General features: G+C 55.0%; 10 protein-coding genes across 10 annotated transcripts; 3 read left to right on the top strand and 7 right to left on the bottom strand.

Annotated features, from left to right (window-relative positions):
* Positions 1 to 163: 163 nt before the first annotated feature.
* On the bottom strand, positions 164 to 1,401 carry SCP_0401950 (Cellular nucleic acid-binding protein; the record flags this gene model as incomplete). Its single annotated transcript, XM_027756934.1, has 8 exons — positions 164 to 215; positions 276 to 340; positions 400 to 475; positions 533 to 738; positions 788 to 873; positions 925 to 932; positions 1,008 to 1,053; positions 1,365 to 1,401. 8 exons carry the CDS (start codon positions 1,399 to 1,401, stop codon positions 164 to 166), a joined length of 576 nt encoding a protein of 191 aa, XP_027612735.1.
* Positions 1,402 to 2,293: 892 nt separating this feature from the next.
* On the bottom strand, positions 2,294 to 2,631 carry SCP_0401940 (hypothetical protein; the record flags this gene model as incomplete). Its single annotated transcript, XM_027756933.1, has 3 exons — positions 2,294 to 2,347; positions 2,406 to 2,541; positions 2,600 to 2,631. 3 exons carry the CDS (start codon positions 2,629 to 2,631, stop codon positions 2,294 to 2,296), a joined length of 222 nt encoding a protein of 73 aa, XP_027612734.1.
* A 228-nt stretch (positions 2,632 to 2,859) lies between these two features.
* SCP_0401930 (GTP-binding protein) lies at positions 2,860 to 3,872 on the top strand (the record flags this gene model as incomplete). The annotated part of the gene is made up of 6 exons (XM_027756932.1): positions 2,860 to 2,905; positions 2,965 to 3,041; positions 3,126 to 3,192; positions 3,272 to 3,373; positions 3,441 to 3,733; positions 3,795 to 3,872. The coding sequence occupies 6 exons, from the start codon at positions 2,860 to 2,862 to the stop codon at positions 3,870 to 3,872; spliced, it is 663 nt and encodes a 220-aa protein (XP_027612733.1).
* A 382-nt stretch (positions 3,873 to 4,254) lies between these two features.
* On the bottom strand, positions 4,255 to 4,827 carry SCP_0401920 (phosphatases II; the record flags this gene model as incomplete). The annotated part of the gene is made up of 1 exon (XM_027756931.1): positions 4,255 to 4,827. One exon carries the CDS (start codon positions 4,825 to 4,827, stop codon positions 4,255 to 4,257), a length of 573 nt encoding a protein of 190 aa, XP_027612732.1.
* A 951-nt stretch (positions 4,828 to 5,778) lies between these two features.
* On the bottom strand, positions 5,779 to 7,323 carry SCP_0401910 (ATP-dependent RNA helicase eIF4A; the record flags this gene model as incomplete). Its single annotated transcript, XM_027756930.1, has 7 exons — positions 5,779 to 5,791; positions 5,854 to 5,896; positions 5,954 to 6,212; positions 6,273 to 7,023; positions 7,074 to 7,127; positions 7,192 to 7,254; positions 7,316 to 7,323. The coding sequence occupies 7 exons, from the start codon at positions 7,321 to 7,323 to the stop codon at positions 5,779 to 5,781; spliced, it is 1,191 nt and encodes a 396-aa protein (XP_027612731.1).
* Positions 7,324 to 7,622: 299 nt separating this feature from the next.
* Positions 7,623 to 9,723, top strand: SCP_0401900 (Pre-mRNA-splicing factor sap145; the record flags this gene model as incomplete). Its single annotated transcript, XM_027756929.1, has 8 exons — positions 7,623 to 7,751; positions 7,803 to 7,952; positions 8,012 to 8,529; positions 8,585 to 8,779; positions 8,832 to 8,943; positions 8,995 to 9,046; positions 9,099 to 9,448; positions 9,502 to 9,723. 8 exons carry the CDS (start codon positions 7,623 to 7,625, stop codon positions 9,721 to 9,723), a joined length of 1,728 nt encoding a protein of 575 aa, XP_027612730.1.
* Positions 9,724 to 10,002: 279 nt separating this feature from the next.
* On the bottom strand, positions 10,003 to 12,622 carry SCP_0401890 (2-isopropylmalate synthase; the record flags this gene model as incomplete). The annotated part of the gene is made up of 5 exons (XM_027756928.1): positions 10,003 to 11,621; positions 11,677 to 11,749; positions 11,801 to 12,193; positions 12,274 to 12,568; positions 12,618 to 12,622. The coding sequence occupies 5 exons, from the start codon at positions 12,620 to 12,622 to the stop codon at positions 10,003 to 10,005; spliced, it is 2,385 nt and encodes a 794-aa protein (XP_027612729.1).
* Positions 12,623 to 13,141: 519 nt separating this feature from the next.
* On the bottom strand, positions 13,142 to 14,221 carry SCP_0401880 (Metallo-dependent phosphatase; the record flags this gene model as incomplete). The annotated part of the gene is made up of 5 exons (XM_027756927.1): positions 13,142 to 13,486; positions 13,541 to 13,669; positions 13,726 to 13,797; positions 13,846 to 13,867; positions 13,926 to 14,221. 5 exons carry the CDS (start codon positions 14,219 to 14,221, stop codon positions 13,142 to 13,144), a joined length of 864 nt encoding a protein of 287 aa, XP_027612728.1.
* A 273-nt stretch (positions 14,222 to 14,494) lies between these two features.
* Positions 14,495 to 17,424, top strand: SCP_0401870 (Probable glutamate--tRNA ligase; the record flags this gene model as incomplete). The annotated part of the gene is made up of 11 exons (XM_027756926.1): positions 14,495 to 14,704; positions 14,774 to 14,936; positions 14,989 to 15,102; positions 15,166 to 15,389; positions 15,466 to 15,624; positions 15,704 to 15,912; positions 15,978 to 16,145; positions 16,200 to 16,306; positions 16,368 to 16,533; positions 16,591 to 16,747; positions 16,798 to 17,424. The coding sequence occupies 11 exons, from the start codon at positions 14,495 to 14,497 to the stop codon at positions 17,422 to 17,424; spliced, it is 2,304 nt and encodes a 767-aa protein (XP_027612727.1).
* Positions 17,425 to 17,949: 525 nt separating this feature from the next.
* On the bottom strand, positions 17,950 to 21,454 carry SCP_0401860 (hypothetical protein; the record flags this gene model as incomplete). The annotated part of the gene is made up of 9 exons (XM_027756925.1): positions 17,950 to 18,094; positions 18,151 to 18,200; positions 18,259 to 18,579; positions 18,631 to 18,753; positions 18,807 to 18,865; positions 18,916 to 19,422; positions 19,480 to 20,414; positions 20,471 to 20,900; positions 20,950 to 21,454. 9 exons carry the CDS (start codon positions 21,452 to 21,454, stop codon positions 17,950 to 17,952), a joined length of 3,075 nt encoding a protein of 1,024 aa, XP_027612726.1.
* Positions 21,455 to 22,069: the final 615 nt, after the last annotated feature.

Below are 22,069 nucleotides of genomic sequence, written 5' to 3'. Positions count from 1 at the left end.
CTCTACAATGCCTGACCCCCGCGATCCAGCGGGGTCAGCACAACGCTATATTCTTGGTAGGCGTACATATCATTGCGTACGACAAAACGATAGACGAAGCAAGAAAACAGGAAGAGGTGACGACGGGACATGTTCAGCGCAGAACAGAGAGAATACAACGACCTCAGGCGTCGGCAGCCGCCGCGGGCGCGTTAGGGCAGTCACGCGAGATATGCCTGCAACGGAAGACGTCAATCCATCAAAACATAGCTCCGCGATCCAGCGAGACCACTCACCCCTCGGAGCCACAGGTGTAGCAAGCCCGACGCTGGGGCTGCGGGCAGTCCTTGCTTATGTGCCCCTAATACCACCACGAGAGTTAATGCCTCGTTCTCAGATAGCCACTCAGCTTGGACTCACGAATCCGGAGCAGTTGTAGCATTTTGATCCTTGCACGCAGTCTCGGGACAAATGGCCTACGCCACCGCAGGTGTAGCTACACCATACCAAGGTCAGACCTATGCGACAACTGAAGCGTCTCGAAGGTACTCACCAGGCTCTCTGCTGACCACCGCCGAAACTGCCGTAGTTGCCCTGGCCTTGGCTGTACCCACCACCAGCACCCTGAGCGTCCGGGCATGCGCGGGCGATGTGTCCGACCTTGCCACAACGGTAGCATTCGGTACCGGACGATCCGCTGTAGCCTCCGCCGAAGCCGGAGTTCGAGGTAGCGTTAGCGTTCTCGGGGCAATCCCGCGACTGCAACCCGATGAGTCGTAATGGAGATGCAAATATAGGTAGGGCGCACAATATGGCCTTCTTGCCCGCACTTGTAGCAGGACTTGGCCTTCGCCTCCATGGTGCAATCGCGCGAAACATGACCTTCAAGTCCGCCTAGAAAACGCATCGGGACCTCACGGCGAAGAACAAGAACAATGGGCTCACAGTTGTAGCTGTTCTCAAGCGATTACGAGCCAGCAGAAACACGATCAGAAACAAAACTTCGCAGCGCAAGATCGCATCGTTACCAGGTAGGCGTTCCGGCCTTGGGGCAATTGGCTGCCTGGTGACCGTCTAGTCGGTTTCGGCGAAAAAAGGTGGTTAAACAGGGCAACAGTTGAGGACAGAGACGATAGGCACAAGATGTGTAGGGGTAAAAAGTGATTTATTGCGAGGTGCGAGGTGTTGCTATTCGGTAACGACGACAGCAGTATGTCATCGACGCGATACAAGCGACAATTAGAACCAACAGGGTCCTCGTCGGCACCCCACACCGTCACAAGAAGGGTACGCAGCCGTCAGGGCGGAGCAAAGCCACCACGCAGACACAGGTGGCTACGAAGGGAAAAAAGCCTATCACTGAGAATGAAAGGACCGCGACGCACGTCCACCACAATTAAAACAACCTCGCGCTCCGGCCATCGTCGTCGTGTTTGATTTGTTGTACTGTTAAAAGAGGGCAGAGAGATCAGAAACCGAGCGGTTCCGGACTGCACGCCGGCAAGATAAAAGCTTGATCTGGAGTACACGTACGAGTTGCAAAGTGTTGAGGGTAGTTATATGGAACAGACGTTCGTCGATCCTGAAAGGGGAGAGACGAGGTGGGAGAAAAGAAAAGTCGCGGGCGTACGTAAGCCTCATATACGACTCCTGCCACAGCACGTGGGTCTGGCGCTGGGCTCGACGTTTCAGTCAATTCTGCTGCTGCGCGACCCTACAGTTGCTGCAACGAGGCCTATGTCGTAACGCGGGATTGCTATTAGAAGCCCCAAACAATGTTGAGCCGCATCAAGGCATGGAGGAAGCTGAAGAATGGCCACATGACCCGTTCTCAGACGAGCGGCGAAGAGGTGGTTCTCAGAAATCTCCCAGTACAAGTCATTCAGGCGCAGAGAGGAAATGGCACGCCCCACCCAAACCCCAAAAATGAGCCACGCCGTGTCTTATATCACCCAGCGAAGAGGACCGCCCGGTCACATCCCGACCGCCGCGGTCCTCGTTGTGATCCAACATGAGAAAAAACAAAACAAACCTCAACTCCGACAACGCAACCCTGTTCCAGAAGCACTGCCCGTCAATGTTTCGGGATTTCCATTGCCAAAGCGGTCGTCGAGTCATAACCTGCAAAAGGTTATTCTCGCAACCACATTCACAGCGGGAGTGTGTGCGAGCGGTCTACTAGCCAATCTGCATATCAAATGAGACTCAGAAGAGGTGGGCACGGTTAGGGTGATTGTCAGACATAGCACCCGTTGAAAAACACTGCATCTCGGACGAACGCGCAGCTGTTTCTATTGGGTGCACTCAAACATCGTTATACTGCTGCACTCTTAGGCGGTGTGGTTTCCTCTGGTTCGTGCAAGAACACCTGTACGAAGAAAATTTATCGGTACGAAGACCGGTGACGTGGCAATGGGCAGACGCACCTGCTTGCCACCCTGGCCGTTCTCCCATTGCTGGTACCGCAAAATTGTGAGCCCCCTCTTCTCCGCAGCGACACGCTCCTCCTCCTTCAGCGACTGGCGGAGAGCCCGAGCGGCGATCTGGGTGTACTTGTTGTACCTACAAATGAGCGTTTGCGTCAGATTTACAACCCCTGCGTGAGCTGGGTGAGACATACGAAAAGACACTGCGCCAGGTAGTACTGCTCATCGTGACGGACGGTATGCGCAAGGAGCAACGCTGTGTTTGCAACGTCGAGCAACCGGGCAGCTCCGGGGAAGCCACGTGGGCGCGTCCCCACCCAGCCACCACCGTCATGGCTACAGCACTACAGCTGAACACACTTTGTAGTTTTCTCGGATCTTTTTCACTTGCATTCTGCTCTCATTTTCCATCTGCTAGACGACAGACAAGTTATCTAGCCTCGCCAGAACAATCATGGCCGGCGTCGTATGGCACTATGTCCTTAAATTCATCATCACAGGTACTCATCGCGTTTCTGTCTCTCCCTCTGATCCTCACCCGCCACTATATCTTTTGTAGGCGATGCCGCAGTGGGAAAGTCCTCGCTGCTCGTGCGCCTCACCGACCAGCGATTCCTCATGAACCCCGACCCAACAGTGCGTCACATCTCTGGGATCACTCACGGGTGTCGCACTGCACCGCGCCACTCCTCCGATCGCTGACCGCCTGCGCCGCTCTAGCTAGGAGTGGAATTCGGCTCGAAGCTGATCACGATCCCGGAGGAGAATAAGGTCGTCAAACTGCAATGTGCGTATACCCCGCTATTGCGCGTGTCCGTGTGCGCATCGTTTCGGGCGGCGGCGGCTGACGCTGATGGCGTAAACAGGCTGGGACACGGCAGGCACGGAGTCGTTCAGGTCCATCACGCGGTCGTACTACCGCGGCGCTGCGGGCTGTCTGCTCGTGTACGACGTCACCTCGCGGCAAAGTGCGTTCAGACGAACTCGCCCGCGCGGACATCGCTGCTGACGCCCGGCACCTGGGTCCACGTACAGGTTTCGTGAACGCCCGCTCGTGGCTCGCGGACGTGCGGGAGCACGCGGACCCACATCTCACCTGCATCCTCGTCGGTAACAAGATCGACTTGTGTGCGGAAGACGCGCCCTCGGGGCCGGGGAGGCGTTCGCGGGAAGTGCCCACGGAGGAGGCGGAGCTCTGGGCGAAGGAGGAGGGTCTGCTCTTCGTGGAGGCCAGTGCGAAATCGGGCCAGAACGTCGAGGCGGCGTTTGAGCAGGCGACAAGGGACATTCTAGACAAGATAAAGCGGGGCGTTTTCGACGACGATAGAGTGGGTTCTCGCTATATTTGCTTCGGTCGGTCGAGGCTGACTCCATATTCTGCGCATATAGCCAGGTGTAAAGCTATCACGGCCTTCGAATACTGACCTGACTCTGGACTCTGACGCGACGCAGTCTCGCTGTTGTTGACACATTGGACTCATGTATGGCTGTCGCGCATTCAATGTTGTAGGAGTATGTATGGTTACTGTACATTATTGTATACTATTCGTGTTGGAGCTTCACCGCCGATGCTGCTCATTACTCACGAATCCAGAGGTGCAAGAACCCATGAAGATTGCCACACGGGCACAGTAGGTACATACAGTACGTTCAGCTCTATGCTTCAATATAATAGCACTAAGGTAGGGACTACGATGCCTATGCGGGAAACGGTGCTGTTGCTATGCGGAAAGCGTATTGCGACATGATGCAGGACAGAATGATGCGACGGCTAATAGGGGGTAAGGGACGAAGATAGCGAGGGATACAGTCCACGGAGGAAAGAAGGAGCGCGTTTCAAACGCGTACGCTATTGACGGGCGGGCGCTCGCAGCGACTCCGCGTACTCGCTCAGCTGGCCGACAAACCCGGGGTTTGGGTCTGCGCGGCTCCACTTGGAGCGGACGAACTGGAGGGCGCGGTCGGGGGACCAGCCGTAGTGGGCGATGAGGAAGGCGCAGACGACACTGGAACTCCGGCTGACGCCCTGCACACAATGCACGAGAACGCGCGCGTTTGGGTCGCGGAGCGCGTCGGACACAAAGGACGTCGCTGCCGGGAGGAGTTGGGCGAGTTCCGCGAAGGGATTGTCGTGGATGGGAAGCTGGAGGTGCTTGAGCGGCATGCCTGAGGGGACGAGCACGCGGCCGCACATCGCGCTGACCACGTGTGTGATCCCGAGGGAGGTGAGGGTCGTGGCGCTCTCGGCGGCGCCGAGGTCGGATATGAAGAGTCGCGGGAGGATCTCTGTAGGCGCGAAGGTAGTAGAAGAACCGGAGGCGCTGGTAGGAGAGCCAGGGAATGCAGATTGTGCAGTATGCCAGGACGACGCACTGGACAGGGACGGGCTGAACGATAGCGGCGCAGGAGAAATGAGCTTCATGCCGACGGATATCTGCTTTTTGGAGAGATTGTAGGTGGCAGGTTAGAGGAGGATCTCGGGGTAAGAGAGGGAAACTCGCCATATATAATAAGTTAGCGATCAAAAGCAAGTTCAAGCTTAGCCAGTGGCCCCACGGATATCAATCGTCGCGAGTACAGGCAGGCACGGCCCCACAACGAGTGGCAGAAAAGGGAACAAGCTTTGCACTCGGACTGGCGAAGGATCAATTGCCTGCAGGGAAACGATGATGGACTGTCAGAACAAGAACATGGGACAAGCAGCCTGTATGCTGAGTGTTTGCTAAGCGTATGCTATCGAGTGGACAACGTCCGAGTCCCGGTGCACGGCGGCACGCACGACCGGTCTGTCTCGTATAAAAAGTCAATCCTCCATGCCTCAAATATGACAAATTATATGGTCGGAGTGTGGGCCCACCGCGAAACTGCTTGACAAGCAGTGCCTCCTCTGCGAGTCTTCGAGGACGACCCGGGCCAATCTTTTGACTCCAACGACCTGATCTCCCACCCGGGAAGAGGCCCACGCCACCAACACAGCCTCGCCACACAGCCTCCCCCTTCCCGCATGTTCCTGGTCCCACCTTCGTATCACATCTCTCATATTCCCGCACCCATCCCGCATCACACGGGTCAGGCTGAAATTGACATGCATAGAGTAATATATCGCAGGACACACACAGTACATTCGAAACAGGCAATGGACAATGTATACGAACAACTTCCGCCACTGGGCGCATAACAATCAGGACAGACGAGGGAAATCGATGGTGCTTCTCGTGATGCGGCAAGACAATGAGGTGTGTGTGCAACGCGCAGGTGGTCGTAAGACGGTGGGATTAAGCGACGAGAGAAAACAATTTTGGGGCCGTTGACCCGACGAAGGAGGCGGAAGTCCGTGATAAGATAGTCTTCAAGGGCGCAACGTGGGGTGCATCTAGATGAGGTCGCTAGATATGAGGCGAAACATGAGATTCGATTGCGAGCACTCAATATCACCAAAATTACATACGCGACGTTCAGTGGCATTTCATCAATCTGAGTGTTATAGAATTCTGCAACATATAATGCATCAGCTAACAAGCCCACCAACCCGAGCGAGCATCACTCACGTTCAATATCCCTCAACATCCGCACATCTTCCGTCGTAACAAAATTGATGGCAACGCCCTTGCGTCCGAAACGTCCACCACGGCCAATACGATGAATGTAGCTCTCCCGGTTAGTGGGCAGGTCGTAATTGATGACGAGCGACACCTGCTGGACGTCGATACCGCGAGCGAGTAAATCTGTCGTGATGAGCACACGGGACGAGCCAGAACGGAACTCCTTCATCAGGACTTCACGCTGCTTCTGCTCCATGTCGCCGTGCTGACAAACATACCTCAGTAACCTGCACACGAACCTGACCGAGGAAACGACACCACGTACCATAGCGGAGACGGTGAACTCCCGCGAGTGCATTTTCTCTGTCAACCAGTCGACTTTTCTCCTCGTGTTGCAGAAAATGACGGCCTGGGTAATCGTAACGGTCTCGTATAGATCGCACAGGGTGTCCAGCTTCCACTCCTCCTTCTCGACAGCAATGTAGAACTGCTTGATACCTTCCAACGTCAACTCGTCCCGCTTGACGAGGATACGAATGGGTTCACGCATGAACTTCTTCGTCACCTCGAGCACGTCCGCAGGCATGGTGGCCGAGAGCAGCACGACCTGGGTGTCCTGCGGGAGCAGCTGGAAGACCTCGTAGATCTGGTCCTTGAATCCGCGCGACAACATCTCGTCGGCCTCGTCCAGACAGAACATCTTGATGGTGTCGGTCCTGAGCGCGCGGCGATTGATCATGTCGAACACACGGCCGGGGGTGCCAACGACGATCTGCACGCCCTCCTGCAGCTTTGCCATGTCCTCGCGCACGTTCGTGCCGCCGACGCAGGCATGGCACTCGATGTTCATGTAGTCGCCGAGGGCGACGACGACCTTTTGGATTTGCTGCGCGAGCTCACGCGTCGGCGCAATGATGAGGGCCTGCGTGCCCTTGATCGCAGGGTCGAGCTTTTGGAGAATGGCGATGGAGAAGGTGGCAGTCTTGCCGGTACCGGACTGAGCCTGGGCAATGACATCGTGGCCCTTGATGACGGGGACAATCGCGCGCTGCTGGATGGCAGAGGGGCGCTCAAAACTAAAAGGAGTCAGGAGGTGTACGGGTCAGAGACACGTAGGGCGGCTCACCCGTAAGCATAGATGCCCCGAAGCAATTCGGGCTTCAGATCCATGTTATCGAAGCTACAGATCAGATAGAATCAGTACCTTCGGACTCTGTCAATTGCGGTGCAGTCAGTATACGCACTTGTCGACGATTTGGTCCCAGTTGGACTCGATTTCCGCCTCCTGGACATCCTGAAGCTGTTCTCTGGGGATTCCGACTGCGTCAGCTACGGAAGTGACTGCAGAGCCCGCCTGAGGCCACTCACGTTGACATTTGGTCTTGATCTGGTTCGTGATACGTAGCAGTCGACGGCCGTGATCGACTGGCGTAGAGAAAAGGGTTGGCGAGTGTTGATTGTAAAAGTTCTGTTCGTCAGAAGACTTGTCCAGAAGCAAATTTTGCTGTCTCGACGATGACTGAACTACTTACGGAGCCTGCCGGAAAGTTCAAACTCCGTACCCAAACGTGGGAATTGACTCTTACGTCAGCTGCCCAGGCTCGACTGGGACGACGCCCGTTCATACACCTCCTTCTTCCCCACTTCGGTCTTCGTCTTCGCTCCAGATTGAAACATGGTTGCACAAGTGGAAACCGCGATCATCACGAATGGCGTCAAATCGCACCCCAAGATCAAGTCCAAAAATCAGCTACGCCGTCTGAAGCAGAAGCAGAAGAAGGTGGAGGAGAAGACTGCATCACCGGTGCGTACACCTTCTCGTGCCGCGAAGAACACGACCTCACATGCGTCGCAGGAGACAAACGGGGAGGATGTGAAGATGGAAGACGGCGATCAGTTTCAGAATGTCGAGTACGTGTCTGAGCAGTTGGATGTTAAGGGCGCTGCCCTCGAAGCATTCTCCGACGTATTTGCTCGCTTCCAGCCGCCCCTTGAAACAGCATCTGTGCGTCTCCAGTCCTCCTTGGCCGCGAATCCCCTATTCATGCGGTCACCTTTCCCCAGAGCCGTGATCAGGAAATCTCAAAGGGCGAAGTCCTCTACAATGACGACGGTGTGCTATCGGAGGGCGACTCGGAAGATGAAGAAAAGAAACCTCTTTCCAAGAAGAAAGCGCGCAAACTAAACCGGTTGACGGTCGCCGAATTAAAGCAATTAGTGAAGAAACCGGAGGTCGTCGAGTGGACAGACGTTACTGCTGCTGATCCTCGCATGCTGCTTCATCTTAAAAGTTACAGAAATACAGTGCCCATCCCTAGCCACTGGAGCGCGAAGCGCGACTACCTGCAAGGCAAGAGGGGTATCGAGAAGCCACCCTTTCAGCTTCCGTCCTACATCGCCGATACTGGTATTGCTACAATGCGAGACGCTGTCAAGGAAAAGGAGGCCAACATGTCACTCAAGGCGAAAACTCGCGAACGGGTCCAGCCAAAGATGGGCAAGGTCGACATCGACTACCAGAAGCTGCACGACGCCTTCTTCAAGTTCATGACCAAGCCGAACGTCACGATCTTTGGCGAGATGTGAGCAGTCAGTTGCGCCTCCTTCTTGTGCAGCTAACACTCCCAATGCTGATAGGTATTATGAAGGCAAGGAATTTGAGACCCAGCTGAAGCACAAGCGACCTGGTGATCTCTCCCCTGAGCTTGTAGAAGCGTTATCTATACCGCCGCTCGCACCTCCGCCATGGCTTATCAGTATGCAGCGCTTCGGCCCTCCACCGAGCTACCCAACACTACGAATTCCCGGCTTGAATGCTCCTATACCGGAAGGGTGCGTGTTCTGGATCGTTGTGTTGAGCAATGTGCTGACCCACCGTGTGAAGTGCTCAGTGGGGTTTCCATCCAGGTGGTTGGGGTAAGCCCCCCCTTGACGAGTACAACCGTCCGTTGTATGGTGACGTATTCGGTGTATTGCCAAAGAACAACGATGCCGATGTAGGACTTTTCATTCACTATATTGTCATCTGACTGATTCCTGGTCTGCAGATGGGTGAACCAGTGGATCGGAATATGTGGGGCGAACTGGAGCCCGAAGAAGGTACGTTGACTCATGATTATCACCGCATTTTGTAAGCTAACAAACATTTCAGAGGAGGAGGAAGAGGAGAGCGAGGAAGAGAGCGAAGAAGAGGAGGCCCCGGAACCCACTCCAGCAGACGGTCTTCAAACACCATCAGGCCTCGAGACGCCATCTGGTATGACAAGTGTTGTGTCCACGGTGGCTGGTGGACTCGAGACACCCGACTTCTTGGAACTGCGGAAACATGGTGGAAGAGCACAGTCCGAAGCTGCAGAGACCGGCCCGAGGTCGCTTTACCAGGTGGTGCCAGAGAAGCAAACGTCGGTCAGAGGCCTCATAGGCAGCGAGCGTGGGTACGATGTCAGTGCTGTTACCGGTGCTGGTGCAATTCCCGTCCTCGGAGACGAGAGGGGTGCCAAGGTGCGTCAGCAGGCCATAGTGAGATGCTTTACTGACAGGTCTGTCTCCTATAGCGCAGGTCCAATGGCGTGGAAGTCTCCATCGATGCGGCGGAGCTGGAGGGTATGTCCACGGAGGAACTTCGCAGGAAGTACGACCAGCATTCTCGCGGCTCTGCAGGCGTCCCTGGTTCCAAGGAGGACTTCTCGGACATGATCGCAAAGGAAATGGCGAAGAAGAAGCAAAAGATGGACCGAGACAGGGACAACAGGAGGGAGAGGGAGTTCAAGTTCTGAAAGCTGCTCTGTTGTTTTATTATACGTATCATAGGCCGTTTCTTTTTGTCGTATCAGCCTGCTTTCTACTAGTTGCTAAGCATCGTGATTCAGGTGGCTCGTAGAAAACGCCAGCAGTATAGCTTGCGCCGATTTGTGGAGGCTTGCAGGGGGGCAGCGGTGAGGTACGTCGTGGCACCAACACATTCATTCGTACATCAAGGTAATACTAGATGATGCTGCCATTATATGCATGCTAAGCATCGGCAGTTTTACGGGTGCATCCAATCCTTCCCTCTCCTATCGACGCGTCATGAGGTCAATCCTGCCTGCCGCACACAACAAAGCCTTCAAGCCTGATGCAGCGATATCCGTGTCTGTTGCAACGCCCCAGGCGTTGAACCTCACTGCACCTCCGTCCGCCTCATACGCAAGCTCGACGTATGATGCTGCCTTCACCTCCGTGCCCTCACCAATCGAGTGCTCCGAGTACTCGCGGATACCGACCTTCCCATAGAGGTGCTGGTTCAGTGCATCCAGGGCCGCGGATAAGGCGCCGTTGCCCTGGCCGGAGACCTGGCGGAGCTCGCCGTTGATGACGAACTCGCCCGTGAGCTCCTTGCGACCGCTCTCGAGGAGGTTGTCCATGTGGAAGCTATTCATGACGAAGCGACCCTCGCGGTCGGGCACCTCGTACCCGTACGTCTCGCGGAAGAGCGCGATGAGGTCCGAGTACGAGATCTCCCCGCCGGACTCGCGCGCCGCGCGCTGCACGACCTCGAAGAACGATGCCTGCAGGCGACGCGGGAGCTCGAGGTGCAGCGAGTTGAGGACCACGGACGCAATGTCAGCCTGCCCGGACTTGGCACTGTACCCGACGCTCAGCCTGAGCTCGGGCAGTTCGCGCGTGCCGATCACGGCGTTCACCGCGCTCAGTACCGCACGTAAGCCGGAGCCTGCGATGTCCGAGTCGACACCGACGCCCCACCACGACTCGGCGGAGCGACGGGTACCCTTGACGTCCGGCGCGGACGGGACGAGCTCGACGTACGAGGCAGCCTTGGCGTTCTGGCTCTGCGTTACCGCGTGCTCCGTGTACTCGCGGATCGAGTAGTCGATCTCGAGGTGCGTACGGAGTGCATCGAGCAGCGCGGATAAGGGCCCGTTCCCGTCTCCCCGGATGACACGCAGGACGCCGTCGACGCTGATAGTGCCGTCGAACTGGCGTCGCTCATCGGCAGCCTCGTCGCTGGTCACGAGGTCCGCAGAGGGCTCTGCGGAGATTCGGAAAGACTTTAGCACCAGCCGGCCCTCGTACTTCGATCCGCCATAGTGGTACGTGGTGCGGAAGGCCTCCGTAATGTCCTCCACGGTCATCTCGCGCGCCTCGCGGTCCGCAATCTCCTGGATGATCTGGTAGAACGAGATCTGCATTTTTCGGGGCATGTCCAGCTGCAAGTGCTGTTGGACGAGATATGCGATGCCGCCCTTGCCAGACTGGGCGTTGACACGGATGACTGCCTCGTAGTTGCAACCCAGGTCCGCAGGGTCGATCGGTAGGTAAGGCATGTCCCAGTATTGAGGCTCGCCAGTGGCAGCAGCCTTCGCGTGTCGTATCCGCTGCGCCTCAAAGCCCTTCTTGACGGCGTCCTGGTGTGAGCCCGAGAAAGCGGTGAAGACAAGCTCTCCAGCGTACGGATGGCGAGGGTGTACGGGCAAGTCATTGCATTGTGTTACAATATCAATCACTGCCTGGATATCACTGAAGTCGACACCGGGATTGATGCCCTGAGTGTATTGGTTCAGCGCGAGGTTGACGAGATCGACGTTACCCGTCCGCTCGCCATTGCCGAACAGGCAGCCTTCGATGCGGTCGGCACCTGCAAGCAGACCCAGCTCTGCAGCAGCAATGCCTTGGCCTAAAGGGCAAAACATTGACTTTTCATCCATGCACGATGAAGTGGTATCACCTACCGCGATCGTTATGCGGATGCAGACTGACAATGATTTTCTCCCGTTCAGAGATATTACGACAAAAGTTTTCGATCTCCATGGAAGGTGAGAAGCGTGTTTATAGAGGTGACAGCTTCGCACCCACCTGGTCAGCATAGTGATTTGGTGGAGCAATCTCGACAGTCGCGGGCAGGTTGAAGATGATCCGATCCATCGGCGCCGTTCCCGCTCTGCCCCACGCAGCCTTTACAGCCTCGCAGATTTCCAAAGCGAACTCTGGCTCAGTCTGCGTGAACATCTCTGGGCTGTACTCGAACCGGAAGAGTGTGCCATGCTTCGCCGTGCACTCCTCTGTTAGCTGCCGGACGATCTTGGCATGTTTCACAGCGAGCGCGACTGTCTCCTCCTTAGAGTTGCGGAAGACTACCTCGCGGAAGGTGCACGATGTTGCATTGTACATGTGGATGATGGCGCGCTTGACGCCGGCGACCGCTTCGACGGTACGCTTGATGAGGTCTTCGCGTGCGGGAGTCAGGACCTGAGCTCAACCTACTTTCAGCACCAGCTACGGGTTCCAAGGCCGGCGGCTCGGGGTGGGTGAAAGGGGAGTAGACTAACCTGCAACCACACATCGTCCGGCACCTGACCCTCCTCGATGAGGCCGCGCACAAAGTTGAAGTCGGTGTCGCTCGCGGCTGGGTATGCAACCTCGATTTCCTTGAAGCCACATTTGAGGAGAGTGTGGAAGAAAAGCGTCTTCTGCGGGATGGTCATCGGGTTAGCGAGGGCCTGGTTGCCATCGCGCAGGTCAGTCGACAGCCAGATCGGCGGCTTCTTGACGACTTTAGAGGGCCATTGGCGGTCAGTAAGGTTGAGGGGGGTGTACGGTTTGTATTTTTTTGAGGGATCGGCGCTGGTAGAGATGTCAGTACCCGACCGCGGTAATATGTGCAGTGACTCACAGCATGATGGGTCGTTAGATATAAGGCAAGTGGATCGTGCGCTTTGCATTTATACGAACCAGATTTTATAATAAGGAGACAAGAGGCCGAGTCACTTCGGTGACCACAGTGCCATGGATGAGTCGATTCCCCCGCGGGAAATTTACATACCCCGACCCCGTAACCGCTGCAGACTGGATATTTGTCACGCGTGACAGTAAGCAGGCTTGAGATGTGCTTGAGAGCCTGATGCATGGTGAGTAAGAATTGTACGTGTGTCGGGGGAAGACGCAGTATGCAGCAGGCGTAAGTAGACGCTAAGCTAACGAGCGGTGAGTTAGTGGCGTCCAAGATAGTTGATACGCCTTGCTCAAGCTGTCACAGGGGAGAACGCGTACCGTAACAGACGCGTGCCAATACCGGTCATGACCAGGCTGTAACCCCCGGAGTCCAAGACATGCATTACTTCCTTACTCATAGACGAATATGTACATGCAAGTACTTACTACCAATCAGCTCAAGAAGGATGCCTAGTAAATCTAAGGTCAGTTCAGCAAATCCACAATCACCGCCTGTCCAACATGATGCAGCGCCGCATTGACACTCAGTCTGCCACACGGGTTCTGAGCCGTAGGCATCCCAAGCGCGACCCCGTGCGCCTCATGGATATGCCCAAACACATGTAGCCGGCAGGTGCACAAGTGCCTGCTCTCCAGTCGCGCGGCAAGCTCCTGGCAACCCGCATTTTGTCCACGACGCGTCAAGTCACAGACACCGTACGGAGGGGAATGCGTGATGAGTATCTCTGTAGTGGATGGAATGCGGCTGTAGATGGCCGTGCCTACACCGGCCTTGTACTGGAACGCGCCCAATGAATAACGGCGAGCAGCCTGATACCTGTGATCAGTCTCTGAAAATGCGGCCAGGTTTAGCGGTGGACTTACAGGCGAACCGTATATCTCCCAGGTTCTACCGTTTGGTACAGTGATCCGTATTGATTCGTGTTCAAGATAGTGCAGACCCGCTTGACGCAGCGTGTCGCTATGAACCATAGCACGGGCAGCCGCAATATCCTGTGATGAACAGATTGTGACGTCAAATAGGGCTTGACAGTAAGTCCTAATCTCACCTCAGCTGGGATACCGTTGCCTGAGCACTGGTAGAGCTTGCCACCTACGACCCAGTGTTCATCCAAACATAGCTGCACCTTCGTGAATATGTCTCCCGCCCGTCATTACACACGACGTACATCATGATTCCCCGCAACCATGCTGTGGAGCGAAAGCATCAGCATGTCCGTCGTCATTCAATAAGAACCACTTCACGCACATTTTGATCGGATGTGGCAGTGACTGCAACCACTCTACAGCGTGCCGCAAGTGCCGCAAGGTCCCCCGACTACTCAAGTCGCCCGCGTGCAGCAGGACATCTCCTGGCGGCACGGGAAAGATCTTCGAATGCGTGTCAGATATGCAGACAAAGCGTGTCCAGGCCGCTCCCGGATGCGGGGGTGGGTTGTGGATGTCATATGTCAGGTATACCGCAGATCTAGGAGTGGACAACGTCGGTGTAGCTTGAAGACGACAACTTGGCTCGTCGGGTTTGCTATCCAGGGCAACACTCATGTTCGAGTAGAAGAAGCAACAAAATCATAGATCGTCCGAAGAGGAAAGGTCATTACTTAGCACCAGCAGAGATGTGCGCACCAGTATTTATGTCACGGTGAAGCCGATTAGATTAACTTCAAGTTGGACCCCGGACATCTCGGTGTATATCGAAACTCTAAACTCGAGATCGGCGCTTGAGCAATATATTCCTACAGACGAGTCACCCCGAGCCTTCAGCATCTCTAACTTGGTTTCTCGTTTGCTCAGAAATAGTTAATTCGTAGACTTGCGATGGCTGACGTGCTCACAGTCTCCTCCGCTGCCTCTCCGTTTCCCTTCGCTGCCGTCGCGATCGCGACATACACCCAAAAAGTCGAGCTCGCGTTCGACGAGAGCGCATCGGGCGTTACATTAGAGCTTGATGGCTCAAAGATCACCGCCGAGGACCAGGTCGTGCAGGCCCTCGCCAAAGCAGGCGGCCTCCCGGAGGACGGTGCCAAGGTTCGTCCTCCGTATCTTGCTATGCTGCTCGTGTGGGTAGGATATATAGCTGACACGCGAAGTGGATAGGCATCGGCATACTTTGCACTTGCAAAGACACTGCCGACCTTGACCGCCTTTCCCGAAATCGTCGCCGTCCTGGACTCGTTTGACGATCATCTAGCCTTTCGCACCTACCTCGTGGGCCAACAAATCACAGGTTCCGACTGGATCGTGTGGGGCGCTTTCAAAGGTTCGTTCAATGTCTGCCGGGGCTCCGCCGCCCACTGACCTGTGTATGTTAGGAAGTGTGAAGATCGTTGGCTTGCTCAAGAACAACAAGCACCCGCATCTTCTCCGGTGGTTCTCACATCTCGAGTCTCTCGAATCTACACAGCTTGCTATTGCAAGCCTTGCCGGTAAGCATCTCATCAGCCCGCACCTGGTTCATGGAATTAATTCCGTGTCTCCCTGGCTCTCAGAGGCAAAATCGAGCAAGGCGCGATTAAATAAGACTGCCGCGTCATTCGCGCTCGGCCTAGCAAATGCAAAGGAGGGTGAGGTCGTGACGCGCTTCCCGCCCGAGCCGAGTGGCTATCTCCATATTGGCCATGCGAAAGCGGCCATGCTGAACCAGTACTTCGCGCAGATGTACAAAGGGAAGATGTTGATCCGATTTGACGACACGAACCCCACGAAAGAGAGGGTGCGTGGTGCCTCATCTCCCTTCGGGCTCGTGCGACTGGCACTTCCGATGCTGACATGCATGCACTTGTGGATAGACCGAGTTTGAGGAGACGATCCTCGAGGATCTTGCCCTGCTGGAGATCCATGGAGACAAATTGTCGCACACATCGGATTACTTTGACGAGCTGTACGAACTAGCGTTGAAGATAATCAAAATTGGCAAGGCCTACGCTGACGACACCGAGCAGACCCAGGTAAGCATGCGCTCACCCCTTCCACAGCAAAATACTATACATCGGAGTCAAGCTAATGCCGATCTGACCATCCGCTCAGATGCGGGAGGAGCGGTACCACGGCGTTGCGTCAAAACATCGAGACGACAGCGTCGAGGACAACCTCAAGCACTTTGCGGAGATGAAGGCGGGGACTGAGGAGGGTGTGCGGTGGTGTATCCGTGCGAAGATGAGTGTCGACAACCCCAACAAAGCGATGCGTGACCCCGTCATCTATCGCTGCAACCTCCTGCCGCATCACCGAACGGGGTAAGCACTCCCGCCAGCAGAAGTTCAACAACGATCTTCATGTTGCGTTTCCGTCTGTTCTTCAGATCGAAGTGGAAGGTGTACCCAACATACGATTTTGCTTGCCCCATCGTAGATTCGCTCGAAGGCGTCACGCACGCACTGCGGACAAACGAGTACCGCGACCGGAACCCCCAGTACTACTGGATGATCGAAGCCCTCGGCCTGCGTCCTGTCCACATCTGGGACTTCAGGTCAGTAAGAAGTGGTTGCCCTTGATGTGCCATGTTATTCACTTCAGACGTCAGTCGTCTCAACCTCATTTATACTCTCCTTTCCAAGCGCAAACTACACTGGTTTGTCGACCAGGGTCTCGTTCGTGGCTGGGATGACCCGAGGTTCCCCACCGTCCGAGGTAACTCGATCTCTCTCAGGTTCTGGGCCGTTGATTGAGGTCGGACATCACCGAATTGCAGGTATCCGCCGAAGAGGTTTGACAGTGGAAGCGCTGCGCCAGTTCATGCTTGCGCAAGGTCCTTCACAAGCGATCGTCTCACTCGAGTGGGACTCGCTGTGGACACTGAACAAGAAAGTCATTGACCCCATCGCACCACGATTCTGGGCAATTGCGAAGAGTGATATGTGCATCTGTCCGCATCTCTATCTGTTTCCCTGCTAACCTCTGTTTCTGATGTCCAGAGTGCCGGTGACTATCAAGGGTGGACCTGCTGACCCTGAGGTCAAGAGCCTTCCAAAACACAAGAAGAACCCTGGGGTCGGGGAGAAGCAGACTGTCTTTTCTTCTTATGTTTTCGTCGAGCAGGAAGATGCTCTCTCGTTCGACGACCAGGAGGAGGTCAGTGTCTTGCAGCATCTCCTGATCCTCATCTCACATCTGCTCTACAGATCACCTTAATGGACTGGGGTAATGCTTTCGTGCGTTCCAAGACGGTGAACTCCGCAGGTATAATCACCGCGATTGAGATGGAGCTGCACCTCTCAGGCGACTTCCGCAAGACCAAGAAAAAGATCACATGGCTCGCCCAGCCCACACCCGCGCACACGCTCGTCGACGTCACACTGCTCGACTATGACTACCTCATTACGAAGAAGAAGCTCGAAGAGAACGATGATGTCCAGGACTTCGTCACGCCCATCACCGAGTTCCGTGAAGACGCGCTCGCGGACGCGAACGTGCGCAAGCTCAGGAAGAGCGACATCATCCAGTTCGAGCGCAAAGGTTACTACATCTTTGATGGTGTGGCACCCGACGGCCGCCTCGAGTTCATCCATATCCCCGATGGCCGCGCTGCCAGTATTGCAAGCAAGGCAAATTCGCAGAGCGCGACGCCTATTACTGCTCCGCCGCTCATCAAAGGGAAGGGCGCAGAGGCGAAGAGCACGTCAAAGGCGCTCTTTGACACCCCGACAGATACGAAGATGTACTCTGTTTCGACTGTATACGGGGAGGGAGAAGTGGTAGTGCCTGCGGACACGAAGATGTACAAGGTCAAGAATGTTTACGATGCATAGGGTTGCCCAAGTGCAGGACCATCTAGATGGTGTGGTACGATTAATAGCAGAAGTATAGATTCATTGCATGCGACAATAGGCCAAGACCACTGTGCTCTTGGCGAACTTTTCAGCCCTCGTCACTAAGATGGTAAAGACGTGACTCGTCTGATCGAGATTGTGACTGTGATAGTATGGACCTACAGGGACCAACTTGCATGCAAATTCACAATCTATTTATTTTCCCGTGGGCACTTCCCTGAATCCGACCAGTACAAGAAACAAAATGCACTGTTAACATTGAGTTGGAGACAGCGATACAATGATGGATAGAACACGATGCAACTACTATGTGAATTGGTGATGTTCGACGCGGCATGATACAAAGCGACAAGGGGAATAAGCTCTCGCTCTAACATGAGACCACAAAGCATGAAGAAATTTACATAAATTCCAACTTGAAGTGTCCGATGAGCATGGCAGAGGCGGAACAATGGGATCATGGTTATGGTGGGTAAAGGTCTTGACGTGCTGGGGGGTATGCGGTCAACGATATATCTGCACGAGATGTTCCAGCTCTTCTACAATTTCAGACATGGTAGGGCGTTCGTCGGGTTCTTGGGCCCACATTCGCTCTATGAGATCTACTATCTCCGGACACCAGTGTTTACGCAGGCCGTTAATCGAAGGTCTAAACACATCGGCCTTGAACAAAGCTGTTCACTCGGGGGGAGCGGAGCCACATACCTTTGACGTTTTGCACCTACGAGATCATAAATTGCATGCTCATTCATACCCTGTAAGCTCATCCATCAACCCGAGAGCCCGACAGCAATAGGGTGTGATGATGCATACCTCCCACGGGAATTTCTTGTTCAGGACATGCCACTGCAGCATCTCCCAGTACACCATGCCGCAGGAGAATACATCGACCTTGTGGTTGTACTTGGGATGAGGGTGCCATAACTCTGGAGCTTGCCAGTTCACCGTGCCGACCAAGCTGCGAACCATGGAGCGTGTCGATTGCTTGACCTTGGCCAGTCCAAAGTCCGTGATCTTGGCAATACCCTTGGATGTGATCAGTATGTTGGACGACTTGCAGTCCCTGTGAATGACAGAAGGCTTCCGCATATGGAGATACTCGAGCCCGCGAGCGATGTCGAGCATGATGCAGAGCTAAGAAAAGACTCAGAAAGCCCGTTGTAACCTGTGAATAATGATACGTACGACTCTATAGAGTGAAGGGGGCTTCACATTCCGGACGTAGTCGAACAAGTCACCGTTTGAACACAGCTCACTGACAATCATCACCGGAGTCTCCCGAGTGTTCTCCGGAATGCTCACACCAAGCTAGAGGCAAGTCAGTGTCTCAAACAAGTGATAGTAAACAAAGCGCCACGCACGAAACGGACGATATTGGGATGGTCGAAATCGCCCAGTAACTTAAGCTCTTTGATGTCCACTATTAAAGTTCAGACACTACAATATGCCTGACATAACGGAAATACTCACTTGCACTAAGCTGACTTCGGAATTCAGATATGGCGACCCGACGTCCCTTGAACTTGCCGATGAAGACATCTTTGAAACCGCCGCTCCCGATCTTCTCTAGCTTCGTCAGTTTATCCGGCGGAATTTCTCTATCTTCTAGCCCCAAGCTCTCGAGATCGAGTTCAAGTTCTGGTTCCGCCTCCTTCTGTTGACCAGAAAGTGGAGGTGTCCTTGGCTCGTCCATATGGACGCGATCCGATCGCAGCAGTACAGGCGGAGTCTGGCTGTTACTCTTACTTCTGGTCTTCCGCCGGCCTGGACGACCTTTGGCGGTTGAAGGTGGGCGAGCCGTACCTGTTGAGGATGGCGACGATGCTTCGCTACAATGCCGATCCCGCCACTGAAGCAACGTATCAGCGAGTTGAGACTTGGTTCCCGAGGCATCCAGATCACGCGTCTCGCACAAGCGGACGAGGTCGTCCCGACGTAGGCGTACAAGGGTCCTTGCCGTGGCGATGGTAAGGTCGACTTGATCAACACCCATAAAGTCGTCAGCTCCAATGCTAAAGACAGGAAGGAACGTACCATCATCGTCCATTGGCTCATCAGTGCCCTCACTTTCCTCCGTCTCACCTTCGGCATCAACATCCTCCACAGTAGAGTCCGCGTAGTCCTCGTCCCCCTCGTCATCGTCTTCCTCCGCAACCTCGTCCTCGACTTCACCGTCCGGTACAATCTTCCCGTTGCGCAGCTTTTTAGGCTCTGGAGGTGGCTGTTCTTCTTCCTCCTCGCTTTCACCGTCCACCACGCTCCTCTCGTCATCACCCTCATTCTCCTCGTCCTCTCCATCCACGCTCGTCTCCACGTCAGCCCCTTCATCGTTTTCACTCCCTTCATCATCTCCGTCACTAGGAGGCGTATGAGTCTGGATCCGTCGCGGCCTCAATCTGCGTACAACTGGAGTCCATCGACCCCGGGGGACTGCAGCTTTTGGAGTGGCCATGGGTGATGGCGTTTCCGTCAGCTGGTCGACCTCCTCATCCTGATCCGTCCCACTCTCAAGTTGATCCACTTCCTCTTCCTCTTCCTCTTCGTCCTCTTCCCGCAAACAACCCACTTTTCCCTTCGCTTTCCGCATGGGTGTGACCCGCCGGTCTGCGTCGAACGCAGTCTCTACTGGGATTTCTTTTTCGCTCCGAGGCCTCTCGCCTTTGCTACGCAAGCGTCGCGGGCTGGGAGATATCTTTGCAATCGACTGTTCGACCTCTGTAAGGTCGGTGAGGTCGCTTTCATCGTCAAAGGGACGAGTGACAGGTTTAGACTTGACCTGAACTTCATCATTGAACTCCACTTGCTTTGCTTTACCCTTGCCCTTGCTGAGTCTGGCTGACGTTGACGCGACGCTGTCCTCGTTAGAGAGCTTGCGAGTGCGCAAACGAGTGGCGGGAGGGGAAGGAAGGGAGTAGGCGGCTGAGGATGTTGGTGAAGACCTGCTGGAACTTGCATTACTCGTTCCTCGTCTACGCAGCACTATCCTCACAAATTGCAATTAGGACAGAAGACTAAGATCTCTCACCTGCGTATTGGACAAGATGGACCGCTGGGCTCTCGAGCTCTCTTACCGTGGGAAGGAGCAGCCTCCAGTTGACCCAGAGAAAGAGACCGGCTGGCAGCAGTCGAGCGAGCACTCCGACCTAAGTCTTGAACCGTCGCCCGTCTTCTCAGCCCATTCCTGAACTTCCCACCGAAATCTGTCTCCTCGCCACCCGCGACATTACCACCATCGGAGGAATAGTCGCTCGAGTTGCTATCACCGATCCCTGGAGATGAAGGTGGTAGTTCTGCCACATCGTCTCGAGCGGCCACGATGCAGTCAACGATCTCATGCTTCGTGAGAAGTTCCGCATCCTCAGTGAGGCCGGCGGCGATATAGAGGCGGACGAGCTCCTCCTTGCGCATACGAAATAACTGCCGCGGATCCGCTTCATGAATCAAGAAGTCGTCCGCTAGGCAGAACATTGAGCAAAAAGATGGATAAGATACAAAGACACATACACGAGTCCATTGCGCCCTCGTCCTCGGAATTATCCGAAGACTCCCAGTGCGCCTGATCGTCGATGTCCATGCCACTCATCTCATCCTCATCGCTCGACTCGCGCACTGCCCTGCGCCGCTTCACCCTGCCAGCATTACGCGTGCTGCGCGCACCCGCAGTATTCTCACTGCCACTGACGACGCGCTTCCGCTTCGCGCCCGCGCGTACTGTGTAGCCGTCGCCCGCATCGCGCATACTTTCCTTGCGTTCTGAGAAGAGCCGAGAGGGGAGTCGTCGCAGGTTGAACTGCAATGGTACAAGAACGGGTCGGGCCGACGTCGGAGGTGAGCTGCCAGACGCGCGCGAGTCGCGCGAACTCGAGGTGCGGCCGTACGGGTCCGCAAGGGTAAACGCGCGTCTTCGAGCACTGGCGCCACGTCGCGACTGCAGCTTACGGCGTGTGAGAATAGCGGTGGAGTCTGGGACTGAGGATATCCTGTGGTGATGAGCACGACGTTGGGCCATGCCAGTATATGCGGCCAAGTAGGTCTTCTTCGTTTATCCCTCCACAATGCGGCTGCCGTGGAGGAAGATGATTGCACTGTCTAGCTTGTCGGGGCTAGCGTCAGCGGCTCCAGCTTGCTCGTCGTGGATGCGATGTCGCCGTTGACGCCCAGTCGAGAACAAGAAAACCCAGGCCAAAGCGTGACAAACAAAGAGCCACAATAACACCATCACGTGAAATATCTCAACACGTGATCAAGCGCGTACACAACGCGTCCTTTGTTTATTAGTGTTGCGTGTAAAACTGTCATGTTTAAAACATGTATGTTTTTAACGTGTTTTTAACACGTTAAAAACATGTTAAAAACATAAGGCCAAAATGCCTATGTCAATAAGTTCGGCGCCAATGGTCACGTCGCGTCGGATTCCCCCATAGCGTAAGTACTGGGCCACGGCATGCGGGGGTTGCTCACAAGCCCTCATCGAGGTCAGATGCTCTACTACAACTTGACAGCCACTAACAGTTCTCCTTCAAGCTTCAGATTTCATGTCCTTTTGGTCGAGCGGGGCCCAAGAGAACAGGTAACAGGTCTTCGGAAGTAGGCTGACAGTTCCACTGGTAGGATATGGGGTCAT

The sequence above is a fragment of the Sparassis crispa genome (genome assembly GCF_003851025.1).
Source record: "Sparassis crispa DNA, contig_000003F, whole genome shotgun sequence".
NCBI lineage: Eukaryota > Fungi > Basidiomycota > Agaricomycetes > Polyporales > Sparassidaceae > Sparassis > Sparassis crispa.
This window is presented reverse-complemented; position numbering and strand designations above follow the sequence as displayed.